Raw genomic sequence first — 23,637 nt, 5'->3', positions numbered from 1 at the left:
TTCAGGGTACTAAACCATGGTGGCAATGGATGCTGAGTGCTACCAAATAAGTCCAGCACCATGGGCATTGGACAAAGGGCTATACACACAAATTTTCTTTTATTTTTTCATCAAGAAATACTAAGTCATACTACTATCCTCCTTTGACAAATAAGAATGTAACGACATTGAAACATTGGGTAACTTGACATATGACTGCATGTAGTAAAGTGGGGCAACCATGATTTGAATCTAGGTATTCTGACTCAGAAGTCTACCTTCCTTAGCCCCGTACTGGAGTCTTCTACTTAGTAACAATGGTTAAAAACCTCGAAAGAGAACATATCAAATGAGAAAGGAAGAATGCTGAGTCTAGACTTTTGGGCTATTCTTGAATGTAAGGAGTAGGCTGAGGAAGCAGCAGCTGTAGGTTGAAACTAAAGAATGTTTAGAAAGGAATCAGGGTGATGGAAAGGAGCACCATCAAAGTCAAAGGAAGAGAAGCATCACCAAGAAGATTTACGGTCAGTTGGTTTAAAAACTGACAAGCCACGATACCAAGCAAAAAGCATATCATTATCATCATTGTTATTATTTAATTCTGAAACTTAGGGCTGTCATGACAAAGTCATATGTAGTTAGGAGACAGAAGGTAGCTTTTAGTAGTTGAGTTCCAAATCTTAGTAGTCTACTCAAATGAGCTTCTGCCCTCCCCTCCACTTTTCACTTAACATTTATTTAAAAACTTGTTCCTGAGTCAACCTTGTTCATCAGAAATGTTGAGAGAACAGAGAACTTAGTGCTTGGGATTATAAGAAGCCACAGAATCAAGTCCACGGGGCTCCTTTGGCTTCGAATGGGTGTGACTTGACATGTTCCAACTACATCAACCCACCGTCCTGCTTCCACTCCCTGGAGATACCAAAATACAGTCCTGGAGCAAATGTCCTGAGACCCTTACTCTGACTTTGAGTGGGAGTGTTATCCCCTTACAACACACAAAGAACCATCGCATTGATATTTAAGATGACAGAGTCCTACCACTTCCTGCAGGCTGCTCTTCTGGTTTGATGGAGGCAGCATTTTGCTATAATTCACTGTACATTGTTTCATCACAGGATTATCTGATCTGAACATTGTTCCTGCTCAGATGTAGAAAGACACGTTAGCACGAACAAATACTGACGATGATGTCACAGAAGGGGAATGTTTCTTGCTGCAGGATCAGATGTGTTCTTGAAATTCTCCAGGTGGCAAAACTTTATTCTTTCTTTACATAAAAGCAGGGGCTTCACTTGGTTAACGCCTTTGCAACAAGATCTAATTAAAACCCTCTGAGATTTGCTTTCTACTATCAACTGCTATAATGAATTATAAATGATCAGATCCAAATAGCTATACAGAAAAGTTATCGCCTGTACTCAGTTGACTCGACATATATTCTTCACCACAAAGATCAGTAATTTGCCCAGTGTTGAAGCATTGGTATTTGGTTCTTGAACTTTTCAGAAAATTGTGGTTGATATGGCTCTCACACAATAGCCACTCTGAAGGTGCATTCTGCTAGTAACGATGAGACTAAAATTGTACTCATGTAAAATTTGCACTGTTATTGTAGTCCTGCATTCAATTATTCTGTTCTTTATGAAATATTGTTTGGTCTAAACTTCTAATATTTTCATTAATTTTTGGACATCGCTATATTGATGATAATGGAAAAAATGTATAACAGGGAGAAAAAGACAGAAACATAAAAAATAAAAATCACATTTATTTAAACAAAAAATATACACACAGTGTACAATGAATATGGTGTCCACAGAACAATAAAACAAAATGATATTTCTCCCAATGCCAACATAAAATGATCTAACCTATTTGTGCCTCAATTCTTAGGAATACACATTAGTTCATCTATAATATATATTTAATATAAAAAGAAAACAAGTGGCAACACTTCAGATAAGTAAATAGATAAGAAAACAAGATAAGAAACAGATAAGAAAACAAGTGGTGACATTTCAGATCACGAGAATCTGAAAATTAGCTGTTAGGTTAAATAAAATAATAAATAGTCGCATAAGAAGTATATTGGGCAGAGGAGTACATACACAAGTACAGTGAAATGGGTGTCTATACAGTGTTATAGATACATGGAATCTACCTTTTAAAAATATGAAGTTCTTTGATGGGAAATATTTTTTAATGACAGTGATATAAAAGCATCACAGATCTATATAGATAATATAGCAATCTTGCCAATAGTTGAGTTAATATTGCTTGCCAGTTAACAAAACCACATCATTAAAAATGTACTGTTGGATTGTGTGCCCTTCAGAATAATTTAGATGATTTTAAGAAGACTATGAATCTATTCAGACTTTGTGTGTGAAAATGCAACATCTTCTTAAATAACTCTTTTTACCAAAAGATAAGCCAGAAAGGGTTTATCAGGCAGTGTCACTGGTATTACGTCTTCTCTCCCTTGACATTCACTCTCTCTGGGTACTACACTTAATTGTGAGCCTTGTTTTACTTTTTTAATTTAAAATTATAAATGTTCATGTAACCCATACCAATTCAAGGTCAGGAGGAATGAGGGCATGTACATTGTTTTGTGTTAATATTACCTCACAATTTTTTCTGCCTCTTTGTTACTAATAGCCAAATATGATTTGTTTCTTTGACATCAGAGATGCTTTAGGCTTTCTCTTACTTTCTTAGAAACAAAATTCAAAGAGTGACTAACGTCCATTATGACTCAAAAAGTAAAAATCCAAATTTCCATACCTTGGCTCTATATCTAATAGGCTTGCAGTATTTTATGTGAACCAATTTTATTTTCCTGTTCTGAAAGACAGCTTCTGTTTGGTGAGAAGGTTCTAATTTAAAACTGCCAAAGAAATAAAAGATATTAACATAGTGGGATTTCCTTTATAAAGCAATGAAACATAAACATGAGGAAAAAAGCATAGCCTTTGCAGTTTACAGCTGGGCTAAACGAAGGTGAATTCACACTAAAATTGTCAATCAATGACACAACTCCCAGCAAATCATTCTCTCCAGTAGTTTTTAATTTGTAAAGTCTCTAGCTCTTAAGAACAACTTGTGTTCAATATGTTTGCTTCCCTCCGTAACTGCTGATCACAGTTTTTCTCAGACCAGCTTCTTAAATGTGTGGTAAAAGTTAATTTATTTCCTCCACAATTACAAAAGGAGCCCTGTATATGGAACTAAACAATTGATACACCATCCTGTTTGGAAATCAAACACCTAAAACAGCAGCAGTGATTTAGCACACTGCCAGAGTTTAATTTGTTTAACCTAACAGTTTGAGTTTCCATGGAGCTATATTTATTAGAAACAGGGTACAGTAATATGTTACTGTTTGTGTTTTTTCTTGTGTTTAGCAAATGCTAAAATTATAAACTAAAAAATTGATACTGAAGCACATTTTCAGTGATACTCTAATTAAGCTAACATCTCCCTGAATTTAGCCTGGAGTTGTTATTGCTTACACTGAAGTTGCATTGCCAAGATTTTGCTTGCCAAACATCATAGAGAGATGCGGTTTTAAATGCATCTCTGTGATTAAATTATTTAATTATGAATAAAATATGAACATCAAATGTTACTTATAGTCCAATCGGAGTCTTTAAAGAGGGTAAAAACTAGAACAAAATTGCAGCCATCTGAAGATGAGTGATTGCATTTAATTTCATTTTAAATACTGTATACGGCTTCCAATGATCTTCTGGAGAAAAAGTAATGGTGGCATTCAATTGTATGCCAATAAATACTGAACAATGGGATTTCCAGGAATTAAAGGCCCTGGTTGGTAGCAGTGGTCAATTTCCAGCTGCCAACGTGTTGTTACTGAACATGGAGCCAGCGGGGGTGTGCAGGGACATGCTATACAATACAGCGTGCAGATACAATGGACATAAATGACCTCAAGAGCAGAGGTACATTGTAAGATGTAGTAAAATAATTAGAATGTGTAGTTTTGATTACAACCTTTGCCTTTAATAAAATGCGGTCAATTGTATTTGAATATTTAATGATGGTTGTGTTTAGCAAGTGGCTTATAGAATTGCTGATAATTTACTGATCCGCTGTCGGGAGTCAGTTCCCATCAGTGCCAGCACACCACAGGTACAGCCTCTTCTCGGCACCTGTCAAACTTTACATTGGGAGGGGTTTGATATACTTGGCAAGAAAAGCAGTGCTTTGTAATAAATAGCTTTCTTTTCTATCTGTTAATCTTATGAAGTAAGGACTGGAGGTTAGGTACATGGTATACTGCTCTAACTGAGCTGTTGGTCATTTTAGTCCAATTTGTCAGCTGGGTCAAATGGTTGCTCTGATTCACCAGCTTATTGGACTGACCAGACTATTTACATCAAATGACTGTTTTGGCAGGCTGGAGACAAACTCAAGGCAATATTTACAAGAAAAAAACAACCACATGAGAAATAAACAAATGGTTGCCTGTAAGGGTGGGGCTATTTCAATAAAATATTTCAAATGTTTACGCTCAGCTGCTCTGGGGAGCACTCCCGGGTGCTGGATCTTTTGTCATTGGGCCAAACATGACCTGGATTCCACCTTCCCTTGTTTTTAAATATGCTCTCTGTAGGACTGTAAATAGCGAATACAGAATTGATATCTACATTTGATGACATTAAGGGAAACATTTTTGAGCAAAAAAAGAAAAATTTCTTGTTTGGAAATGTCATTTTCTTGGTTCACTTTCTGGCTCGACATGATCTCTTAAAATAGGACTGCTGATGTATCTTTCAAATGAAAATATAGACAGAAAAGCATTACAAGCTGTGTCTGTACAAAGGAGATTTTACACTTATTGTTAAACTTTGGCTCTTTGATTTAGAAAGCCTTAATAACTTCAGAAATAGTGATTTTTCAAGGATACATGGAATATCTCTCAGGAAAGGGGAAATATTGTCGACATGAAACACGAATTTCCTTGATAAAAATCCACTTTTAACTATATGAATAAATATAGGATTCCTGTAAGGAAATGCCGATGACTATGTTAATAATAAACAGAAAACTTTTATGCATTTGTACTACAGTAAGTTCTACACTTTGAAACATCTATTTAGTAGTTACTATAAAAGAAAAAAAAAATCTTTGAAATGTATTCCCCAAATTAAAAACCCTATTGGTGGCTTTCTACTTAATACATATTTTTCCACATGTGAGTCAAGAGGTTTCATTTTTACAAATGCAAACAAAAATTCTTGTTTATAAGAGTATTTACAGAATAAGTCACTTAAAGTCTCTTGGAACTCAGATGACCATTTGATATACTGAAGAAGGCTTCACAGTTATTCAAGGAAACCTCTGTCATCCCAACCTCTTTACCTTAAATCCAGTGGAATAATGAAAATAACCACAAATCTTACCGTTATCAAATGTAATTGAGCAATTCAAAGATTATACTTAATCACTGAAATGGAGACTGAGGTATAAGGGAGAACACCAACATAACTTTATCCATGAATAGACATACTACATAGCCCCTTTTATTAAAAAGATAGTTTAGCAGCTGCCTCAAATATAATGCCTACAGCCATTAGCTAAAATAATAGATTGATAATTCTAGTATTAAAAGTCCCAAAGAGTTATCTAAAATTTAATTTGAAAAACCCAACACGAACTTAGAGATCGTTATGGAATCCTTATCTCAACAGGCGTCTTAGTGAAGGAGCTATCACATTAGCTATGGAAAAAGCCTCATAGTGTCACCATTGAATATGATCATAGCTGAGAGATGTCTATATAACAAGCCTCTGGCATTTCCAAGGGAGATTTATGCTTTGGATGACATGCTTCTCTAATGAGAAAGGAAAAATAACAAATCCTTAAAATTTGGAGAAAATAGGTTTCATTTGTCCAGGCTGTTGTAATCTAAGCTTTAATTCCAGCAATAAATGTCAATTTATATTTAACTAACTAGCATTATCCCCTAACTTTCATGTTTACTTGGCAAAGGAATTTGGAGAAGAGACAAAGCTAGGAAGGTAAGGAGAGATTGTAATCATGGCTTTAAAATTATCCAGCTGGCTGTTTAGGGGCATATCTTCCCTGTGCTTTATTTCACCCATTTACAATCGTGTTATACAAGATAATTTCTAAGGCAACTTCTAATTTGGGATTTAGGATAATTTATGGTGTTATTTTACTACGTAAGGACAAATTTGAAATTCAGATTAACAGAAATAATTGTTTTGCTTTACCATTAGTCACGGTTGCATATGTTTTAAAATGTTTATTCACATATATTAATCTATGCTAGATAATGCATACTTACACCATCTACATTATATACCAAGATGGCTGCTAGAAAACATCTCAAGGATATCTTATTGACTTTCATGGGCTTGACTACAAGGTTCAGGCTGATGGGAATTTCATTCTGAACATCAACAGGCTGATTATCTTTAGTTTCCTTGCAGGTTCAACTCCTTACCGTGCTTTGCTTATTACACTACTAAACTTCCTCTGTTGCTACTTCTACAACTGAGCCATACAACCCAAGTCAGAGTTTTGAAAGGATACTGTTGTGCAGGAGACCCTGCTCTCTGTGCCATTTGTTGTGCGGGGCAGCCTGAGGGGTCTCCGGTCCCTCTCCCCACATAAGAACACAGGATATGGTGAGGCCAAAAAGGAACACCCACGGAGCCATAGATATGGGAGTCATACTACTATAGTCTCACTGGAGGCTGAAGTCACACGACCTGCAACCTGCCCTCTGCTTCTCTGCCTGCCAACCGACCGACTCTCAGCTCTCTGACTCCCCTCGACTCACTCACCAACCAGCGCAGCCCCGGCAGTTGTATCAGTGGCTAATTGACTAACTGGTAACAGCAGAGGGTCAATTAGCCACAGCCTACGGCCACCTACTACTCGAGTGAGCACCCCTCAACGTGAGGCCGAGAGCCTGGAAACTGCTCTCTGGGACTCTGTCCTCACAGATACCATGTTTTTGAAAAGTATTTTTATGGCTTTACTAACACTGTTTAGCTGCCTGTTTAGGAGGAGTAGTCACATTTCAGCTGGAGGGCAAAAGTCTTGACGAGCATACCTGTAAACTGTTCTTTAATTGAGATCATGAGTTAATGTTACCTACTTTCAATTCACTAGAAAAATTGTTTTGTAAATCTCAAAAAGGGGCTCCGAGGTTATCTGTGAGAAAGAAATATGAAATAATACCACAAGGTCCCTCTCCCCTTTAAACACTCCTATCTTCCTTATGGAGGGAGAGAGCCACCGTAACTCACCTTGAGTCTTCTGTGGCACCGATGTTTTCTCAGAACGTCTTTTCATTAAAATACTCCATGAATGAAAGTTACAATTTTTGAGCTGATCTCAACCAGCAAGAGTCAACACTTAGAAATTTAGGACTAGAAAGGGCAATATTACATAAGTTTTTTAAATGGGTTTCGTTCAGAGTAATACGCTCATAACTGATTCAAGTAATTCCTAGATTTGGGCAAACATCCTTGATCATCTCGCTCCACCAATTCACAACAATAAAAAAAATAAAAATAAAAAAGGTAGAGATTATCCCACTGAAGCGAATTTGTGTTCCTGTTTATTTACATGTTGGTAAAGTTAGGTGTCAGCTTTTCCGTAAGTCCCCTCTGGAGGTCTGTAGTACTTGGGGAAAGCCATCAGCTGTAGCATGTTGAAAGCATACTTTCTGCATTTGATATTCTTCAGTACATTCTCTATGCGGCATCCTTCTCTGGTGAAAGGGGAAAAAGTACAACTTCATGAAACACAGAATAAATAAATATGCTTTATTTGTTCAATGCAGAGTTGCGGCAACAGTCCAAGTAAAAATAACAAAGATTCAACTCTACATTTTTTTTTTTTCCACAAATGATGATACATCTTACAAAATTAAATCCTAGGCCAGGCCCAATACCATTATTGCCTTCGGAAAGAGATGGTTCAAGTCTCTTTGCTCTCAACAGACATTTAAGGTTTAATAAACTCTTTAAATATAATTTGCTCCACAATACAGTTTCACTTTAATTTCATAAATATATCTGCCTTTTTATAACGTTTCCACAAATTAATTTCTTAGTCTCTTTAAAACACATTAAAATCTATACGTAGCCCTAAGGATACAGGTTCTAGGAATAAGGCATTTAATTTATTAAGTCTGGCCCTATAGATTTTTAAAGGAAAGTTCAATTTCTAGTTTACTTCATTATGTTAGCTGTGCAATGAAGAGAAAAATGGCTTTCGGAACAGCCTGGTCCAAGTCTCTGCTTTATAAAGGAAGAGTGCTTGTGCACAGACAGTACAGAAGTCACAGGTGCTGAAAAAGGGGCATCGAGACACAAACAAGACCTTGTTAAGAAGAATAGAAAAGTACTCTGAAAGCCAAATCAACCCAAACAATATTACAAACAGGTTAATTTAATTACAAAACATAAATGCCATTCTCTCCATAAAGTTACTTGACAGAAAGGGGTTAATTGCAGCAAAGAAATAACAAAACCAACAGGTTAAGAAATCAAACAGCAGATTCTGTCAGCTGATGGCAACAATGACATTAGCACAGTGGAAATAAAGTCTGGAACCTCCCACATATTTAGGACTTGTATTAGGGTTTCAGGGTGTTGTGCAAATTCCATCTTAATTTCTTTAATAAATTTAATGGGAAGAGGAACAGGAGGTGCAGAACGTCAAGCTTTCAGGATTCTGTTCTTTGTCTTAGGCCAAAGACATTAATTTAAAAATTCTTCTTGAGCTAGTTGACAGTGGGAAACACTTTTCCATGAACAAAAGAGCAACATAATTCACTGAATGCATAGTACTTCTTTTTCTTTCTTTCTTTCTTTTTTTTTTTTTTTAGATTTTAGGAAAAACAAATGAAACACAATTCGAACATTTGTTTGTTTTAAATTCTGTGACTCTTAAAATGTAGAAATATTACAGCATTGTCCCCATAATTTAAAGTCCATTGTCATTTGTAGAAAAGAAAGGAACACAACGTAAATCTTATTGGTATTTGGCTAATAGTAATGCGAGACTTAAAATGAGCCACACAACTAGCAGGTGTGAGCTGACAAGTAGCAAGGCGACAGGATAGAAGTGTCGAGAAGTTGGCTTGTTATCAGACAGACAGCCTGTTTCAGGATCATCGGATTCATTCAGTGCTCCCTGGGTTTGTCTGCTGTTAAACAGGGTAGGGGAGTTAGGGGAGAAAAGAAAATAGTAGAGCATTCACACAGTAAAGAAACTCAACCTTAAATATTCTGAACTAGAACACATTATCTTATACAGGGGAGCTGTTTCAGAGGCAGTCGTGTGCTAAATAGCTCCCAAAGCATCCTATCTCTTGTTGTCTCTCACTGACAAACGTATTTCTCATAGACAGATGTATTAAAAAAGGAAATTCCTTTTGCTTTTGGTGTAAGAAGGAAGAAAGACATACTATGATGACAGTCACATGGGTTGAATCTGTATGTACAAGAAAGGATCCAATAAGCGTCAAAGCACCAGCAAACACGACTGCGTGAATAAAACTAAAATATGGATCAGCCCATAAAAAATAATCGGTTAAGTACATCGTTGGAAAATGAAATGAGAAACACACTATGTAGCAAAGCAAACGAACATGTCTGACACATTTAAGCACACCCTCCATTGGTATTGTACCTATATAATGTATTTAACATTATAAAAATGATTTATGGAAATGGTTTGGTATTTAAAATGAATGAAACATCTGACATGTCATCCTTGCCAGCCATAAGATTAGTTTAACAAAACCCGACTCAGCATCCTTCTGTTACTTCAGCTTATAAATTACATTGTCTCCTGCTCATCTTACTTAAATGAGGCCAAATCTATGTCATATGGACTCCTTATCTTAAAAGAGATAACATATTTGCAGAATGACACTTTGGACAATAAAAGATTCTAAATTTCCAGGTTGTGTAGGTTAAAAGTAAGCCTTGGTAATTGGGCTTAAAAGCAGCTCCAATTATGGCAAATCTGAAATATGCCATACTACTATTCATTGGAAATAAAAATTATTTTCTATGATCTATCTCATGAATATTCACAGTATTCAGAATTTCAATCACACTCAGTTGTCAAGGGGTGGTTTGATCTCTATCAGTTCCTCCAGGTTTTAAGGCAGAAAACTGGTTATTGCTCACAGTCTTATGAAAAGTGCCCTGTAAAGGTCACGTCAGTTTTAAAGAAGCTCCATAGCTTCCAGGGCCTCCTTTCAACCAACTGCAGCCCCTGAAAACCTCCTATACTGAAACTGTTGACCAGGCGTTGACCACATCAGTGGCCAAATCCAGACAAACAACAGTCATAATTGTTTCGCACAACAATCTTAGTTTAAAAGACCAAATCGTTTAAAACACCAAGCGTTTCCTATTGTTTGGTAAGACCTACAGGACTTAAAAGGACTGTAAAGCCAGTGACAAAGTGAAGTAGAAGCTTGTCTGGAAGACAAATGATTAACTGAGCAAAAGGGAGCCTTACATAATTTCTATTGTCAATTGTACAAGTAATTTGTCTACTTGTTGAACTTTGTGCTGCACATTAAGTAGGAAATACACAGTAGATTTTAAGATATTGATAACTTAATGTGACTAAGAAAAGTCTCCTTGTCCTATGTTATTTCTTCTATTGGCTTGTCAGAGTGCTTGAAATCCCTACACTGCTCATCCCAGAGAAATATTTTATTCGTTTGTTCCATCAATTATTACCAATGTGTATCTCATTCTTTTAAAATTCCTATTTTTCATATATTCCATAAAGTATATATTAGTAGAGTAACACATGTTACTCTGAGTCAGACTCTGAGTCTGAGTAACTGGCTCAGAGTGTGGGCTCTGGAGTCAGAACACCCAGCTTCCAGTTTGGTTCAGGCTTTCAACTTCAGTGGCCCACGGAAAATTATTTAATATTTAATGTCTCAATTTCCTTATCTCTACATGGTGTTAATCATAATAATACCTCCTTCAAAGAACTGCTATGAAGTGTTGTAAGTCAACATTTACAAAGTTCTTAGAACAGAGAGTGGCCTATAGGAAACATTTAATAATGGTTATGATTGTTGTATTGTTTGTATATAAAGATATAGACATATCTTGGTTGTGTAGTCTGAACCTTTCTAAGTAGTAGGGATAATATATAATCAAACAAGGTTACAAACCACTGATCTAGCCGATTGATCAACCGTGGACATGCCATGAGGGTGGTGTTGGAGGCACAGAGGGCTGATCAGAGCAGTTTGCTTTGGTCGGTGTTAAAAGAAATTCTGCAAAAGAATGTCTTTGTGTACCACCCAGTGGCCACATATGGACAAACGACACTCATAATTATTTCAAAGAGACCACATAGCAATCTGATTTAGTTTAAAACACCTAATCAATCATGCTGCGGTTGAAAAGAATAGTTGAAAATAACTGGTCTGCCTCATGATTGAAGAATTCTGGGAACGAGGAAAAAACACTTCCGAAGAGGTCCATTCCCGACACTGGTAGCTGTGGAGGGGGTTCAGTCATACAACGTGTGTGTGTGTGTGTGTGTGTGTGTGTGTGTCTGTGTGTGTGTTGGGGGGCCCTGGGATAAAGGGCCGTGGGGGGCTGAATAGGTGACTATAAGGTCCCCTTGGATTTTCAGATGCACAAAGTAAAGAGAAAGGCTCTGAAGTAATGCTTGCTTTTTTTCCTCCGCCCAGTTTCAGCCCCTACTAGCTGCATAAACTTTAGCAGATACTCCATCTCTTCCCATTACAATTTCTCCATATGAACAAGAACAACGAGATTGTTATAAGGATTAAGTAAGATGATTCATGCAAAAAACTTAGCACAGTACAAGTCATAAACAAGTCCTGGATAAATGTCAGCTATTGTTATTACTATTATCACCAATATCATCCTCACTAACACTCCCTCCTGTCCCGTTTTAAGGTGAAGGTTATCTGCAGCAAATCTTAACAACTTTGTTGAAATCTTGGTTCCTCTCCAATGTTCCCCATTAGGAGGGAAGTACTGAGTCCTCTATCTATCTATCTATCTATCTATCTATCTATCTATCTATCTATCATCTAATTATTTATCTATCACAGTGTAAATATTACATGTGATCACAAATTTAGGTTAAATATTAACCACAATCTATCAACATAATACTATAGAAATACTCTCTTTCCCAGAGGCCACATATAGGTTGGCTCTGGCTGAGGAGTAGACCACTGGCCGAAACGACCTTGTAACAGTCCTTACTCCAAGTACAGGAGACTAACTTATGCCAGATGCCTTTCCCCCTACAATTACCACAGTACATTTAACAGTTCCCAGTCTGTTTGTTGTATAGGCTTTCTAAGCAAAAAATTACTACATTAAAAGCTTGTCTTTTTTGGGGGGAGGGGGGTCAGTTTTATAATTGAATTAATTTGTTATATACTAACTTTAATCTCTGGAGATCACAATAATACATTAAAAATACCTCACACACAGAGTGGCCGGTTAGCTCAGCTGGTTAGAGCGCGGTGCTCATAACATGAGGGTTGCCAGTTTGATCCCCACATGGGCCACTGTGAACTACGCCCTCCACAACTAGGTTGAAACAACTATTTGACTTGGAGCTGATGGGTCCTGGAAAAACACACTTAAATAAATAAAAGTTTGAAAAACATGCTTCACACATAATCCTTCTATGATTCAGCTGGAATTAAAAGCAACATGGCCTATGAGGCAGCCAGAAAACTTTGAGCTGGAGGCCCCTGACTGTGTCAGAGTGTGGACACAGGTGCTCTTGGGGCTGTTTACTTGCTTCCTGCTAAGAATAGAACAAATGGTCATTTCTTCATGACCACAAATGAATTTTTAAGCACCCTGTATGTGCAAACTGCAAAGGATGTGTTCAGTAATATTAGTAATTTCCTCACTGGGAGATTATGACAAATCATTAATTAGTGGCTGCCTTGCAAGGTACCCTGACAATTCAATGTTACTGGTCTCAGCCATCGCTGGCAGGTAGATCACCATGGAAGCAAATCACAATGTTGTTGTCCCCACTGAAAACGTGACATAATCAGACATTTAAGGGCAGTTACTGAATCTGCAGGAAGGAAAATGATTTTTTCTTCAAAGACCTGTCAAAGCAATCACTTAAAATAGAAACAAGTAAAGGAAATGTCTCACTTTTAAACACATCACTGCCTACATGAGGTGACATTTCCTTAAATAAAACCCAACGTGCGTGACTTGATATTTGCTTATTCTTCCCACCCCGCCCTTTTCTGTCACTGATAACTACTGTATCCTGGATCACAAGTCCCCCACTGCAGGCGTCCTGTCAAATCATTCAGGCCTCTAAAAATAAAAGTTAGAGTCCTCCTAGCTCTCTCTGCTGGGTGGTTATTTATTAACGGTATTGCCATTTAATATTTTATTCTTTTAACTACTATAGCTCTTCAAACTCCCACAAAGGGAAATTACCAACTAAAAGTAAATAGACAATGGAATACTACTCGGCCATAAGAAAAGATGAAACACGCCATTTGCAATAATATAGATGGATCTTGAGATTATCATGCTAAGTGAAATAAGTCAGACGGAAAAAGATAAGAACCACATGATTTCACTCATATGTGGGATATAAAACAAAGCAACAAATGAACAAACAAAACAAAACAAATAAACCTCATTGACACAGACAACAGAAAGGTGGTTACCAGAGAGGAAGGGAGTAGGGGGAGGTGGAAGAGGGTAAAGGGGTCAAATATATGGTGATGGAAGGAGACTAAACTTTGAGTGACGAGTACACAATGCAATGTATAGATGACGTATTATAGAATTGTACACTTGAAACTTGTATAATCTTATTAACCAATGTCATCCCAATAAATCTAATTTTAAAAAAAACTTAATAGGAAATCTTTCCTTTTGATCAAAAAGCTGATTTCCTCCCATGCTAAACTGAGACCATTTCACATTTAATTACATCTAACTTCAGCACTATGGGCATACCATCTTGAAATTATGAGCCAAGGTTTTATAGCTAATATCTTGCAGAGCTTTATTAGACTCTACAGTCATCTGATGAATTGATCTTAACAGAACATCATTTTTCAGGCCATAGACTGCTGGACTGTGTCAGATTTTAAACCGGCAGGTCTGTGTAAAAATGAATATAATGTAAGTATGGTGTCAATAAGAGCTTTGAGAGTAGTACAGAAATCACAGAATCATAGATTTTGCAGACGTAAAAGTGACTTTAAAAAATCTTCAAGTTGAATTATACATTTTATAGATGAGAAAATAAATTCAGAGGAATTTATAAATTCAGAAGCACAGACCTTGCCTGTGCTTCTACAACAGCAAGTTACAAGAAAAGGATGACGTGAAGGTAGTTTCATTGGTTCACAGTCGGCTGATATCATAGGCTGGTAAGATAAAGGGAGGACTGTGGGCTTTCAGTTTAGATCAAGGTCCACGAAATTTAACGACTCAAAATACTCTTAGATGACAAAACACCTACCAAATTTTTTCAAAAATTCAATTTATAATTAGAATAAGAAAAGTAGATTTCCAGGACTTTTAAAAACCTGTACAACTATTTAAATATAGGGAAAATTTTAATAAAGCATGTCAAGTGTGGGATAATTTCCAGTGGCATAGAATTAAGATTAGACTTTTTGCCCACTGCATCACTAGCCACATTTAAAATGCTTCTTTATTCTAATTGGATTTCAGAATCTAAGTCAAAACACGCTATGTCAACCACAGAAAAGCTCCAAAATGAAGAAAGGACTTAAAAGATGTAAGACTATGTTGCCTCTTTGAGTGACCAGGTCACAGAGTGTTTCTAATAATCCTGTATAAGTTTGCTATATAAGAAAGAACAGTATTAAGCAACATATGCACTCAGAGGAAGGATGAGTCCTCTCCACGGGACACTACATGCATTTCTGGACATGCCATCCTAAAAGGAGGGTTATGGTGAACTCGAGGGTACCAGAGCATGGTAACCAGGAAGATGACGGTAGGTAGGCCTGGGTATCTGGCACATCGGGAAAGACAGAAGACAGTGAGAATGAGAAGAATTCCACCTGCTTAGAGAGGAGAAAAATTTATGGTTACAGGGTTGTCGATTTCAATTGTCAAAGGTTCTATAGTTTCAAAGTCTGGGTTACCTTAAAAAGCAGTGTAAGTATTTGAAGTAAAGAAGGAAGTCTCCTATGTACACGCCGTGCCCTATCTAGTGATGGCTGTTTTATAGATGTTATCTCATTCATTCCTTACAAAAGGTCAAACTGGTTGGGTGTGATTATCTCCACAGGCTCAACAGGGCTACAAAACTTGCTCAAGTAGCAGACAGGGGATTTTTATCCCTGTCTGTCTAATGGAAAAAACATATTCCTTTCACTTGATGATTGGGATCTTCTAAGCATAGGTTTCATGCCATGTATCAGAAAATGGCAGGTATACTTTCTTGCTAGTTGTTAGAGTAGGTTAAGTGACTTCTAAAATTACTTTCATCTCTACCTTCCTGTGGTCCTTTGATTCAATTAAAACATAACTGCAGTGCTCTAGAGATGCATATATATATATATATACACACATACATATGTATATATGTATATAATTTGTTTTTATTTTTAATTTTTTTCTACTAATGGAATAGGTGGCAATTCAATAAGAAATAGTTGGGGTAGGGTGCAAAAATCAGAGATTGCAAAACCATGTTGACATTGTATTTGGTCTAAACTTGTTCTTGCTCATTCTTATCTATTTTCATATTCTAGTTTCAGAATTAAAAAAAAAAAAAAAAGAAAGAAAAACCTGACCTATTTTACTGTTTTAATTTAATTTCTCCCTGGTATCACTTTCCGCACTTTTTCTCATTTCATTCTTTTAGTTTTATAAAGTGACTGGACAATAGAAATATCTTCTTGTCAGTAGAAGCAAGGTTCCAGCAGTGACACTTTACGATAATATCTAAACACTGCTTTGAAGAGAAAATAAGTACATACGCCCAGAAAAAACAACTCAGTGAAAGATAGGAAAGTGGCCTGGTATCAAATCTAAATGTGTTTTATAATTTTTTTTTTTAAGAAAAAAAGAAAGGAGAGGGAGAGAGACATAATGAGTTGAAAATATAATTGCTGCCATCAGATCATTATCAGAGAACTGATTCCAGTTTTGATCTTTGAATTTTAGAAAGGAGAATATTTGGATGAAGTCCAGAAAGAAATATCATAAATGATTAAAGGACTGAAGAAAAAAGCTTATGAGGAAGTATTTAAGGTTCATTTTGTTTGGATTAAAGAAGGCTAATATGCAATGTGCTTGCTATATTTAAATGTATGCAAGACAGTGGTAAAATAATTTTTGAGATATTAATTTGTGTTTTGCTCTCTTATATTTTTGGCTGTAGTATAAAGCTCTGTGCCTCAATGATTTTAGTAGTGCATAAAACAAGAGGTGCCTGAACGAAATAGATTTGCCCTTCTTTAATCTCATGATAGAGAAAATGTGAGGTGTCCATTGAGGGGGAAACGACCTTTGAGGTTCGAGAGAGAAAAGAGAAGGTAGGAAAGAGAGGAAAAGGGAGAGGAGAGGGAGACGGGGGTGGGGGAGAGAGAGAGAAAGAGAGAGAATCTTGAAGTATAAGCAGTGAGTGGGGAGAACAAATGGACAAAGGTTGATGCCAAGAGGGTGAGGGAGTCTTGTGCATTGTTATGTGCCTGTGCCTGGTGAGGGAGGACCACCGAGGTGGGGGTGCTGTGAGATGCACCCAGGGAGGCTGGCCCTGGGTCATGGGTCAGCTTCACCCAAGATTCCGTTGGTTGGAGCTTGGCTTGGATACAAAGAAATGGAGGGGTTTAAAGGAACGGTAAGCAATAGGAAATGGCTACATTAGTGGCTGATGACTGATACAGGCAAGCTTTCTAGAAGTTACAGTGTAAGACAGGCCTGTGGCAGGAAGAGAGCTCAAAACAATAAAGATTGGCTTTCCATCAGCCTGGCTGGATAGGAGCTGAAACATCAGATGAAGATTGTTTAAAGAAATTTTGAAAAAAGAAACAAAACAAAAACCAAAAACACATTGCACCTTACACACCTTAGTTAGTGGGCAGATAAATAGAGCAGTTCTCTACAAAGAAATGAGTACATATGTAGATGCAGATATACACCTGTAACTCATTTTCTATTTCCCATACAGTGCAATTAGCTTTTCTTTGTACAGTAGCGCCACCGAGATCAATGAGATGATTCAGTTTTCATTGTTTCAAAATAGCAGTCAGAGAGAAAAAAGGAGACTAGCTGTGAAAACATTGTATAAGTGGCTATTGCTGAGGTACTTAAAAGTATAAACAACCATTGTCTCACTGCTCCAGTTGTCACTTTCCTGGAGCTGGGGATAACTTTTATCCCCCAGTTAAGAGGAAATTAGCATGTAAAACCGTAAGACTTCTGATTCTAGTCTCCATAAGCACCAGACAGAGTAATGAAGCAGGGGACCTCGCAGAGCAGGGGTGTCCAAACTTTTTTCAACGTTTTTTACCACGGGCCATATGCGGTAAAATACACAAATAGCTGGGCCACTCACTCGAGGTGAAGTACGTATTGCCTCACCTGGTTTATTTAAGTAAACTAAATCTATTTTTGGAATTTGTTGTGGGCCAATTAACAATGGATCGCGGGCCGCAGTTGGCCCGCAGGCCGCAGTTCGGACACCCCTGTTGTAGAGCCTGACTCGGAGGACAGGTCTTAAGCTTTAAAATGAAAGTAAAAGTCCACATATACTGAGAGACCATGGCCTGTGTGATTCTGAAAGTGGCCTGGGAAACGTGGCAGGGATCAGTAACAACGAAGAAATATTTGGACATGTGTAACATGAGAGAAAATCAATTCAGCTCCCCATTATCTGTTTGATTAGGGTCAAGTCTTCTCTTTGAAAGTGAGAATGTTAACATCTATCCTACAGGATTATTGTGAGATTATGTAAAGGCAACTACCACATTCTCAGTAGTAAAAAAAAAAAAAGTAAATAAGCAAATAAATAATTCCTTCTCTTTCCCCCATTGCTACATCTCAGTTTTTGTGCAGACTCCTTGACCAGACGTGCCCAGCTCTTTCTCCTCTCATTCTAATCCTGAAGTGTCCAGGTAAGGACAACACGTTAGCTTCTTATACGAGATGTACTCTCTCCAGGTCATTGCAACCAGCCCCAGGACTTTCGTATCATTTTATGCTGACGAACCTTACATTTCTCTATCTAGTTCAGATCGCTTCTCTGAATGACAGGCACGTATACCACATCTTCACTCGAATGCCTAATAGACATTTTAAGGTAGTGAAGGGTGGCAGGACATGCCACTGCAAAGTACGCCACATTGGCAAACGGATTATTTTGAGCTAAAGACACTTGAAAAACAGCAGGTACAGAAGGGGCTCGGACCTCCCCTTTCCTTCCGGAAAGCAGGAGATAAAAATCCCATGTAAAAATGTCCTCCCTGTACCTGGATGAACGGAACATTCTTATCACCAGAGACAGGAAGTCAATGCTGAGAGAATTCTACATGCACAGACTTTGTTAAAATAACTCCTATCTTCCTTTAGCTCTCTTCCCCCTCCCCTATATATTTTAGTTACTTTTCCATAATTGCCTCTCTTTGTTCACCCTTATATAAAAGCATTTGGGTGTTGATGATTCGTTGGGTCTTCATTTTCTTGTGGAGATTTCCATGAACAGGTGAAATTTGTATGCTTTTTTCCTGTTAATCTTGTCTTATGCCAATTTAATTTTCAGGCCCAGCCATCTATCCTAATAGGGTTGAGGACAAGTTTGACCTCCCCTACAATTTCAAGGCCAAATCTTAACTTCAGTCTATCTCCTCTGCCACATTTCCAAATCTGCTCCCCCTTCCTTTCCATACGGAAATGACACTCACCCACGCTCAGGCATTCATCTGAAGCAGCTAAGTTCTCCTGGGTTCTTCTGCATTCTTTATACCCTCACCTCCATCCATTAACCAGTCAGAAACTTCCCACCATCTTTACTGCTACAACCTGAATGCGACCCACTGTCACCTTGATCTTGTACTAACAGAAGAGGTTTCCTGCCTTTACCACTCTTATGTGTCTATTAAGTTGCACTAAATCCTAATGGATCCATTTAACACATGACAAAGCCATCAATGCACAATTCTAGTTGCATTCGAAAACCATTTCCTGAAGAGTCTTATGGAATAAAAATCCAGTTGATCCCAGTTGCCCACAGAGAGCCAAATGTGGTTTTTCTTCATCTGCAGGGAGATGGAAATATGTACAACTGTTCATCACTGAGACCAAAGCTCCTGAATCTCAGGGAGGAAATGCAGCTACGCCCTGTTGCTCCACAATCTCTCAGACTTTCAACCCTCTCCCAGCACTGCCATTTCTATGGTATCGCAGTAAACTAGATGATCCTGCCAACCTTTACAGAAATAGTATCCTGCTCTTGGCCTTTTTGTTGCATCTGAAATGGATGGAGTTCAGTGTGAATCAGCTCAACATCAGACAGCACCATTCAGTGTTGCATATTCTCAAACATTCACTCCAGCCACTCTTTGAATAGGACCCTCCAAAAGACTCAATTCAGAGTTTGGCCCTGGAAATGTTAGAGTATTCACCCTCTTCTCCACAAGGACACAACCTCTCTCTTTTCCCCATCTTCCAATCTTTCCCCATTTCTGTTTCCTAATTCTTCTTTTACTCCCACCATTGCATGCAAACAGCATGATGCTACAATTAATATGTTATCAATGCCTGGAAATAAAGGCTGAAAATCTTAGGGAAAAAGATACACTCAAGAATATGAGAGTTTAGGTTTGGATACAAGTACATGGCTAAAAATAACAATAGTTACACAACTATGAAAGAGGCAGAATATAAAATATGAAATACACCGAGGAGGAATGACTCCACAGTGTAACTTATAGTACTTTACACATATTTATCACTAATCTCTTCTACAAGAAAGGTATCTTAGAGAAATAGAGTTTTGTGATGGACAGTAAAGACTGAATAGAATTTCAATGGCTAGAAACTGGGTGGGGGTTTGGGAGCATGTAAATCACATGGAAACAGGAAAATGTCAGATGCACTTGGGAATGACCCACAGTCTGCTTTGGTTATAAAAATGAGGAAGCAAGGAAATAAATGAAGGCAGGAATATTAAAGGTTAGGATATTTTCTTTTTAGTTGCTTATATATGTTAGACATTTTCTAAAATAAACATATTTTGCAATTATAAATGCAACCACATTGTTTTAAAATGAGGTGGGGTTACATTGCACATGTTTGTGGTTGATTGCACAAGCACTATACCAAAAAAACTCTCACAAAAGTGTGAATGGCTACGTGCTGTAGCACAGTGCCTAGCCACAACGGGTAGGATGGTTTGAGCTAGGACTGCAGCAGGAATGGAATAAACTAGAGATACAGAGACTAATCAGGAGGCTATTATAATAGTCAGGCAAAAAAACGATCAGGTCTTGAACTTGGAATGAAGGGCCAGGGCAAAGAAGTGACATGCTCTAAAATAGAAGTAATTTGAAAGAGAAAGTATATGCTGAATTTAAATATTGGGAGATCAGGAAGAGAAAAAAGTAAAAACAGTGATGTTCAGATTTTAGGGGAAAATACATTCTAGTTAACTATACTATGTTTGATGTAGGACTTTGGTCAGATATGTACAATAGAAGGAAGATCTAGACAGACTTTATACCATAGTTCTACACCCTAAATTTGGAAGTTTCCTGGAAAAAAAAGTGGGCTAGTTACCGTAGTTGAGGTGACCCATGTAGAAAATATATGGTGAGCAGAGACGAGGGCTGAGGGGAAGCGTCCTGGGAGATGCCTGTATCGGTGAGGCCCGTGAGGAAGGAAGCAAAAAGCAGAGAGTCACATAGAAACTAGCCACAGATTCAAAGAAACCACAGTGACAGCTGCTGCAGCAGGAACGAGGAGGTGGCAAAGTAAATAAATGTCACTGGACTTGATGATTACACAATGATTATGTCACTGGTAGCCATTGCCTTTCAGTAGAATTTTAGGGATGGAAGTTCTTTCAAACGGCTGATGAATGAGTGGTGAAGCATGGGAGGTAGAATTCTCTTCTATTTCAACTACGATGCCCAGAGCTTTGACATAGTAAAGGAAGAAGAAAGGCAGTACAGAGCCTCAAAGAGTCAATCGGGCTGATGAAACACTTTTAGAATGAATGAGATATGCATGTTTGGAGGCACAGAGGAAAGAAGAAATGGGGGAAGATTCAAGGCTGTGGGATAGTTGGCCATCTTATGCTTTTTCAGAGAAAAGTAGATATTTACAGGTTGAGGATTAGCTATAAAGTAGGGTGCTTTCCCTATTTATCAAAAAGTCTTTACTAAATAGGAATCCACTAACCTCAAAGCATCACCTGACTCTTCAGTTAATAGAACATGGAACTGAAGATAAAGGTGTCTGGGTACTGGGACTTAGGGAATGTGGGAAAGTAACCTAATTAGAAGCTTAACCTCTTGAAATTTTTGGGACATAATCACAACTTTTTGCAATATGGTCTTAGCGGTTTAGTAAGAAAATAGAGCCAAGACTGACTATCTGATCACCTAACCATTAATTCACAGTAAATGAGAACACCTGTGTTGATGCTAGTGTGTTGGTGGAACATCTCTACATATCATTTTGAAGTCCAATGTCAAGTACATCCCTAGAGTTTACACTTTACATTCACATACACATTTCAAACCAGTACACTTCTCCTGAACTGATTCCTTTTTCATATGATTACCTGGATGGAAGCCTTCCAATGATCCTATAAACACTACTAGCTAGAATCTCTTTATCAACACAGATGACTATTCTAAAATTCGTTGTTCCGCTTCCTTTTTAATTTCTAATACTGCTATTAACATTTAATTATCTGGCACTAGATTTTGTGTCCAACATACTATTCTTGGTCATGGTTCTTGGGAAAGCCTTACATCTGGCTTCCCAGAACTTCAGTATCTACTCGGGATGAATCAGTGATCTTAAAAGACACCTAGCTGTTTTCTACAGACCAGATGGATACTTCCTCTTATTTTTCTTTTTAATGCTGAGTATTTTCTTTCCATTTTTTTAAATTGGTACTGTCCCGATAAGTTATAATCAACTGATCGTGGATCTTGATTAATTTCTCTTTTTGATCTGTACCTCTCAGCCCCTCTAAGGATATACAATACAACTCCATGAAAATAGTATTTCCCAAGACATCTGTGATGAAGTAATTGGGGGTTAAGAACTCAAATGGAATTTTTTTATTTACTTATTTATTCAAGGACTATTTTTTTTAGTACCTACTTTGTGCCTTCACTAGTCCAAACTGACTACAGTTTAAGAGTGATAAGAAAGAAGAGGGGGTGATGATGTAGGAAATGTTGATTGATCCCGAAATAATGGAGGTCCCTAAATTCCAGGCTAAAGAATTAGCATTACTCTCTATGCAATGGGGGGGCGGTAACATGGTTAATGTTGAACTTCAGGAAAAACTCTGGGAGGAAGCTATAAAGTAGATTGGAAGGTAAGGGACTAGAGAAAAGAAAACATTTAAGAGGTCATAGCAGTGGACCAGCTGACATGTAATAAAGGTCAGGAATAAAGCAAAAGAAAGAGGAATGAATGGAAGTTCATAAATTAAAGATGGGAGTGGAGTGGATTGACATCTTGGAGAAAATGCCTTAGAAGAGTTATAGACCGAGGTAGCAATTATAAATTGTAAGACATAGGAAAGGGCATTTTATCGTAAATGCATTTTTTTCTTCTCTCTTCCCTTTTGTAACTACACTGATACAGATAATCAGAGTCTAACAGAATCATCATTTCTGACACTTGTAACAATTTCTGCAATAATTCTGAAAATATCTGTGTTGTTTGCCAAATAGATGGCTATCAGCAAGAGTACAATAGAGCACTCAGAGCCAACTGAGGTAATTGCTTGGAGTTAACTTTTTTGATTAAAATTAAAAAAAAAAAAAATGTGTCAGTAGTTTCATTCCAGTGGAACCAAAAGAATTCTGAGGGCACTGCAGTTTCTTTTACTATCCATTCGGTTTGTGCTTTGTTGCACATCAATCAGAAACCCTATTCTGTATCGACTCTCCTCTGTTCAATTGAGTAAAACATAAAGACACAGAACTTAGAAAAAGAGTATTTTTTCCACTACTTTTCTTTTGTTTTGGCTACCTCTAAATTGCTTAAAGCTTTTCTTCAGCTTGATTGTTGGAGTTAGAAGGGAACCTTTGAGATCATCAGGTCCAACCCCTTCATTTTTCAGATGAGAAAGCTGAGGCCTCCCGAGAACCAGGATCGTATTAGTAGCCCAGAGGTGTAGACTTGGGATTGTGTGCAGAACAATTAAATGAATGGTATTCTTCTGCTCCCACACATGAAACAACCTCCTCTCACACCCCACCGCTAACAGAGAAGTAGTCACTTTCTCACTCCTCAGCTTTTACACATTGTGAGGACAATTCTTGTGGGAAAATGCTCCTGGGGATTAAGAGGGAGCAAAGCTGGAGACCACGCATATATGACTCATTATGATCTCTTT

General features: G+C 37.6%; 1 protein-coding gene across 9 annotated transcripts in view; it reads right to left on the bottom strand.

Moving 5' to 3' along the window:
- Positions 1–1,730: 1,730 nt before the first annotated feature.
- INPP4B (inositol polyphosphate-4-phosphatase type II B) overlaps positions 1,731–23,637 on the bottom strand; it is a 609,854-nt gene continuing 587,947 nt past the window's right edge. For 6 of the 9 annotated variants that reach the window (XM_074338474.1, XM_019730779.2, XM_019730782.2 and 3 more), the window contains one exon: positions 7,788–9,196. In XM_074338474.1, coding sequence (XP_074194575.1) covers positions 9,022–9,196 — 175 coding nt within the window. In that variant the 3' untranslated portion in view covers positions 7,788–9,021. Of the gene's footprint in view, positions 7,754–7,787; positions 9,197–23,637 lie in introns of those variants that run through there. The other 3 variants (XM_074338478.1, XM_019730781.2, XM_074338475.1) reach the window with 3 other exon arrangements.

The sequence above is a fragment of the Rhinolophus sinicus genome, linkage group LG07 (genome assembly GCF_036562045.2).
Source record: "Rhinolophus sinicus isolate RSC01 linkage group LG07, ASM3656204v1, whole genome shotgun sequence".
In the NCBI taxonomy this organism is placed as follows: Eukaryota; Metazoa; Chordata; class Mammalia; order Chiroptera; family Rhinolophidae; genus Rhinolophus; species Rhinolophus sinicus.
Note: the sequence above shows the minus strand (reverse complement) of the source record. Positions and strands in the feature narration are given on the sequence as shown.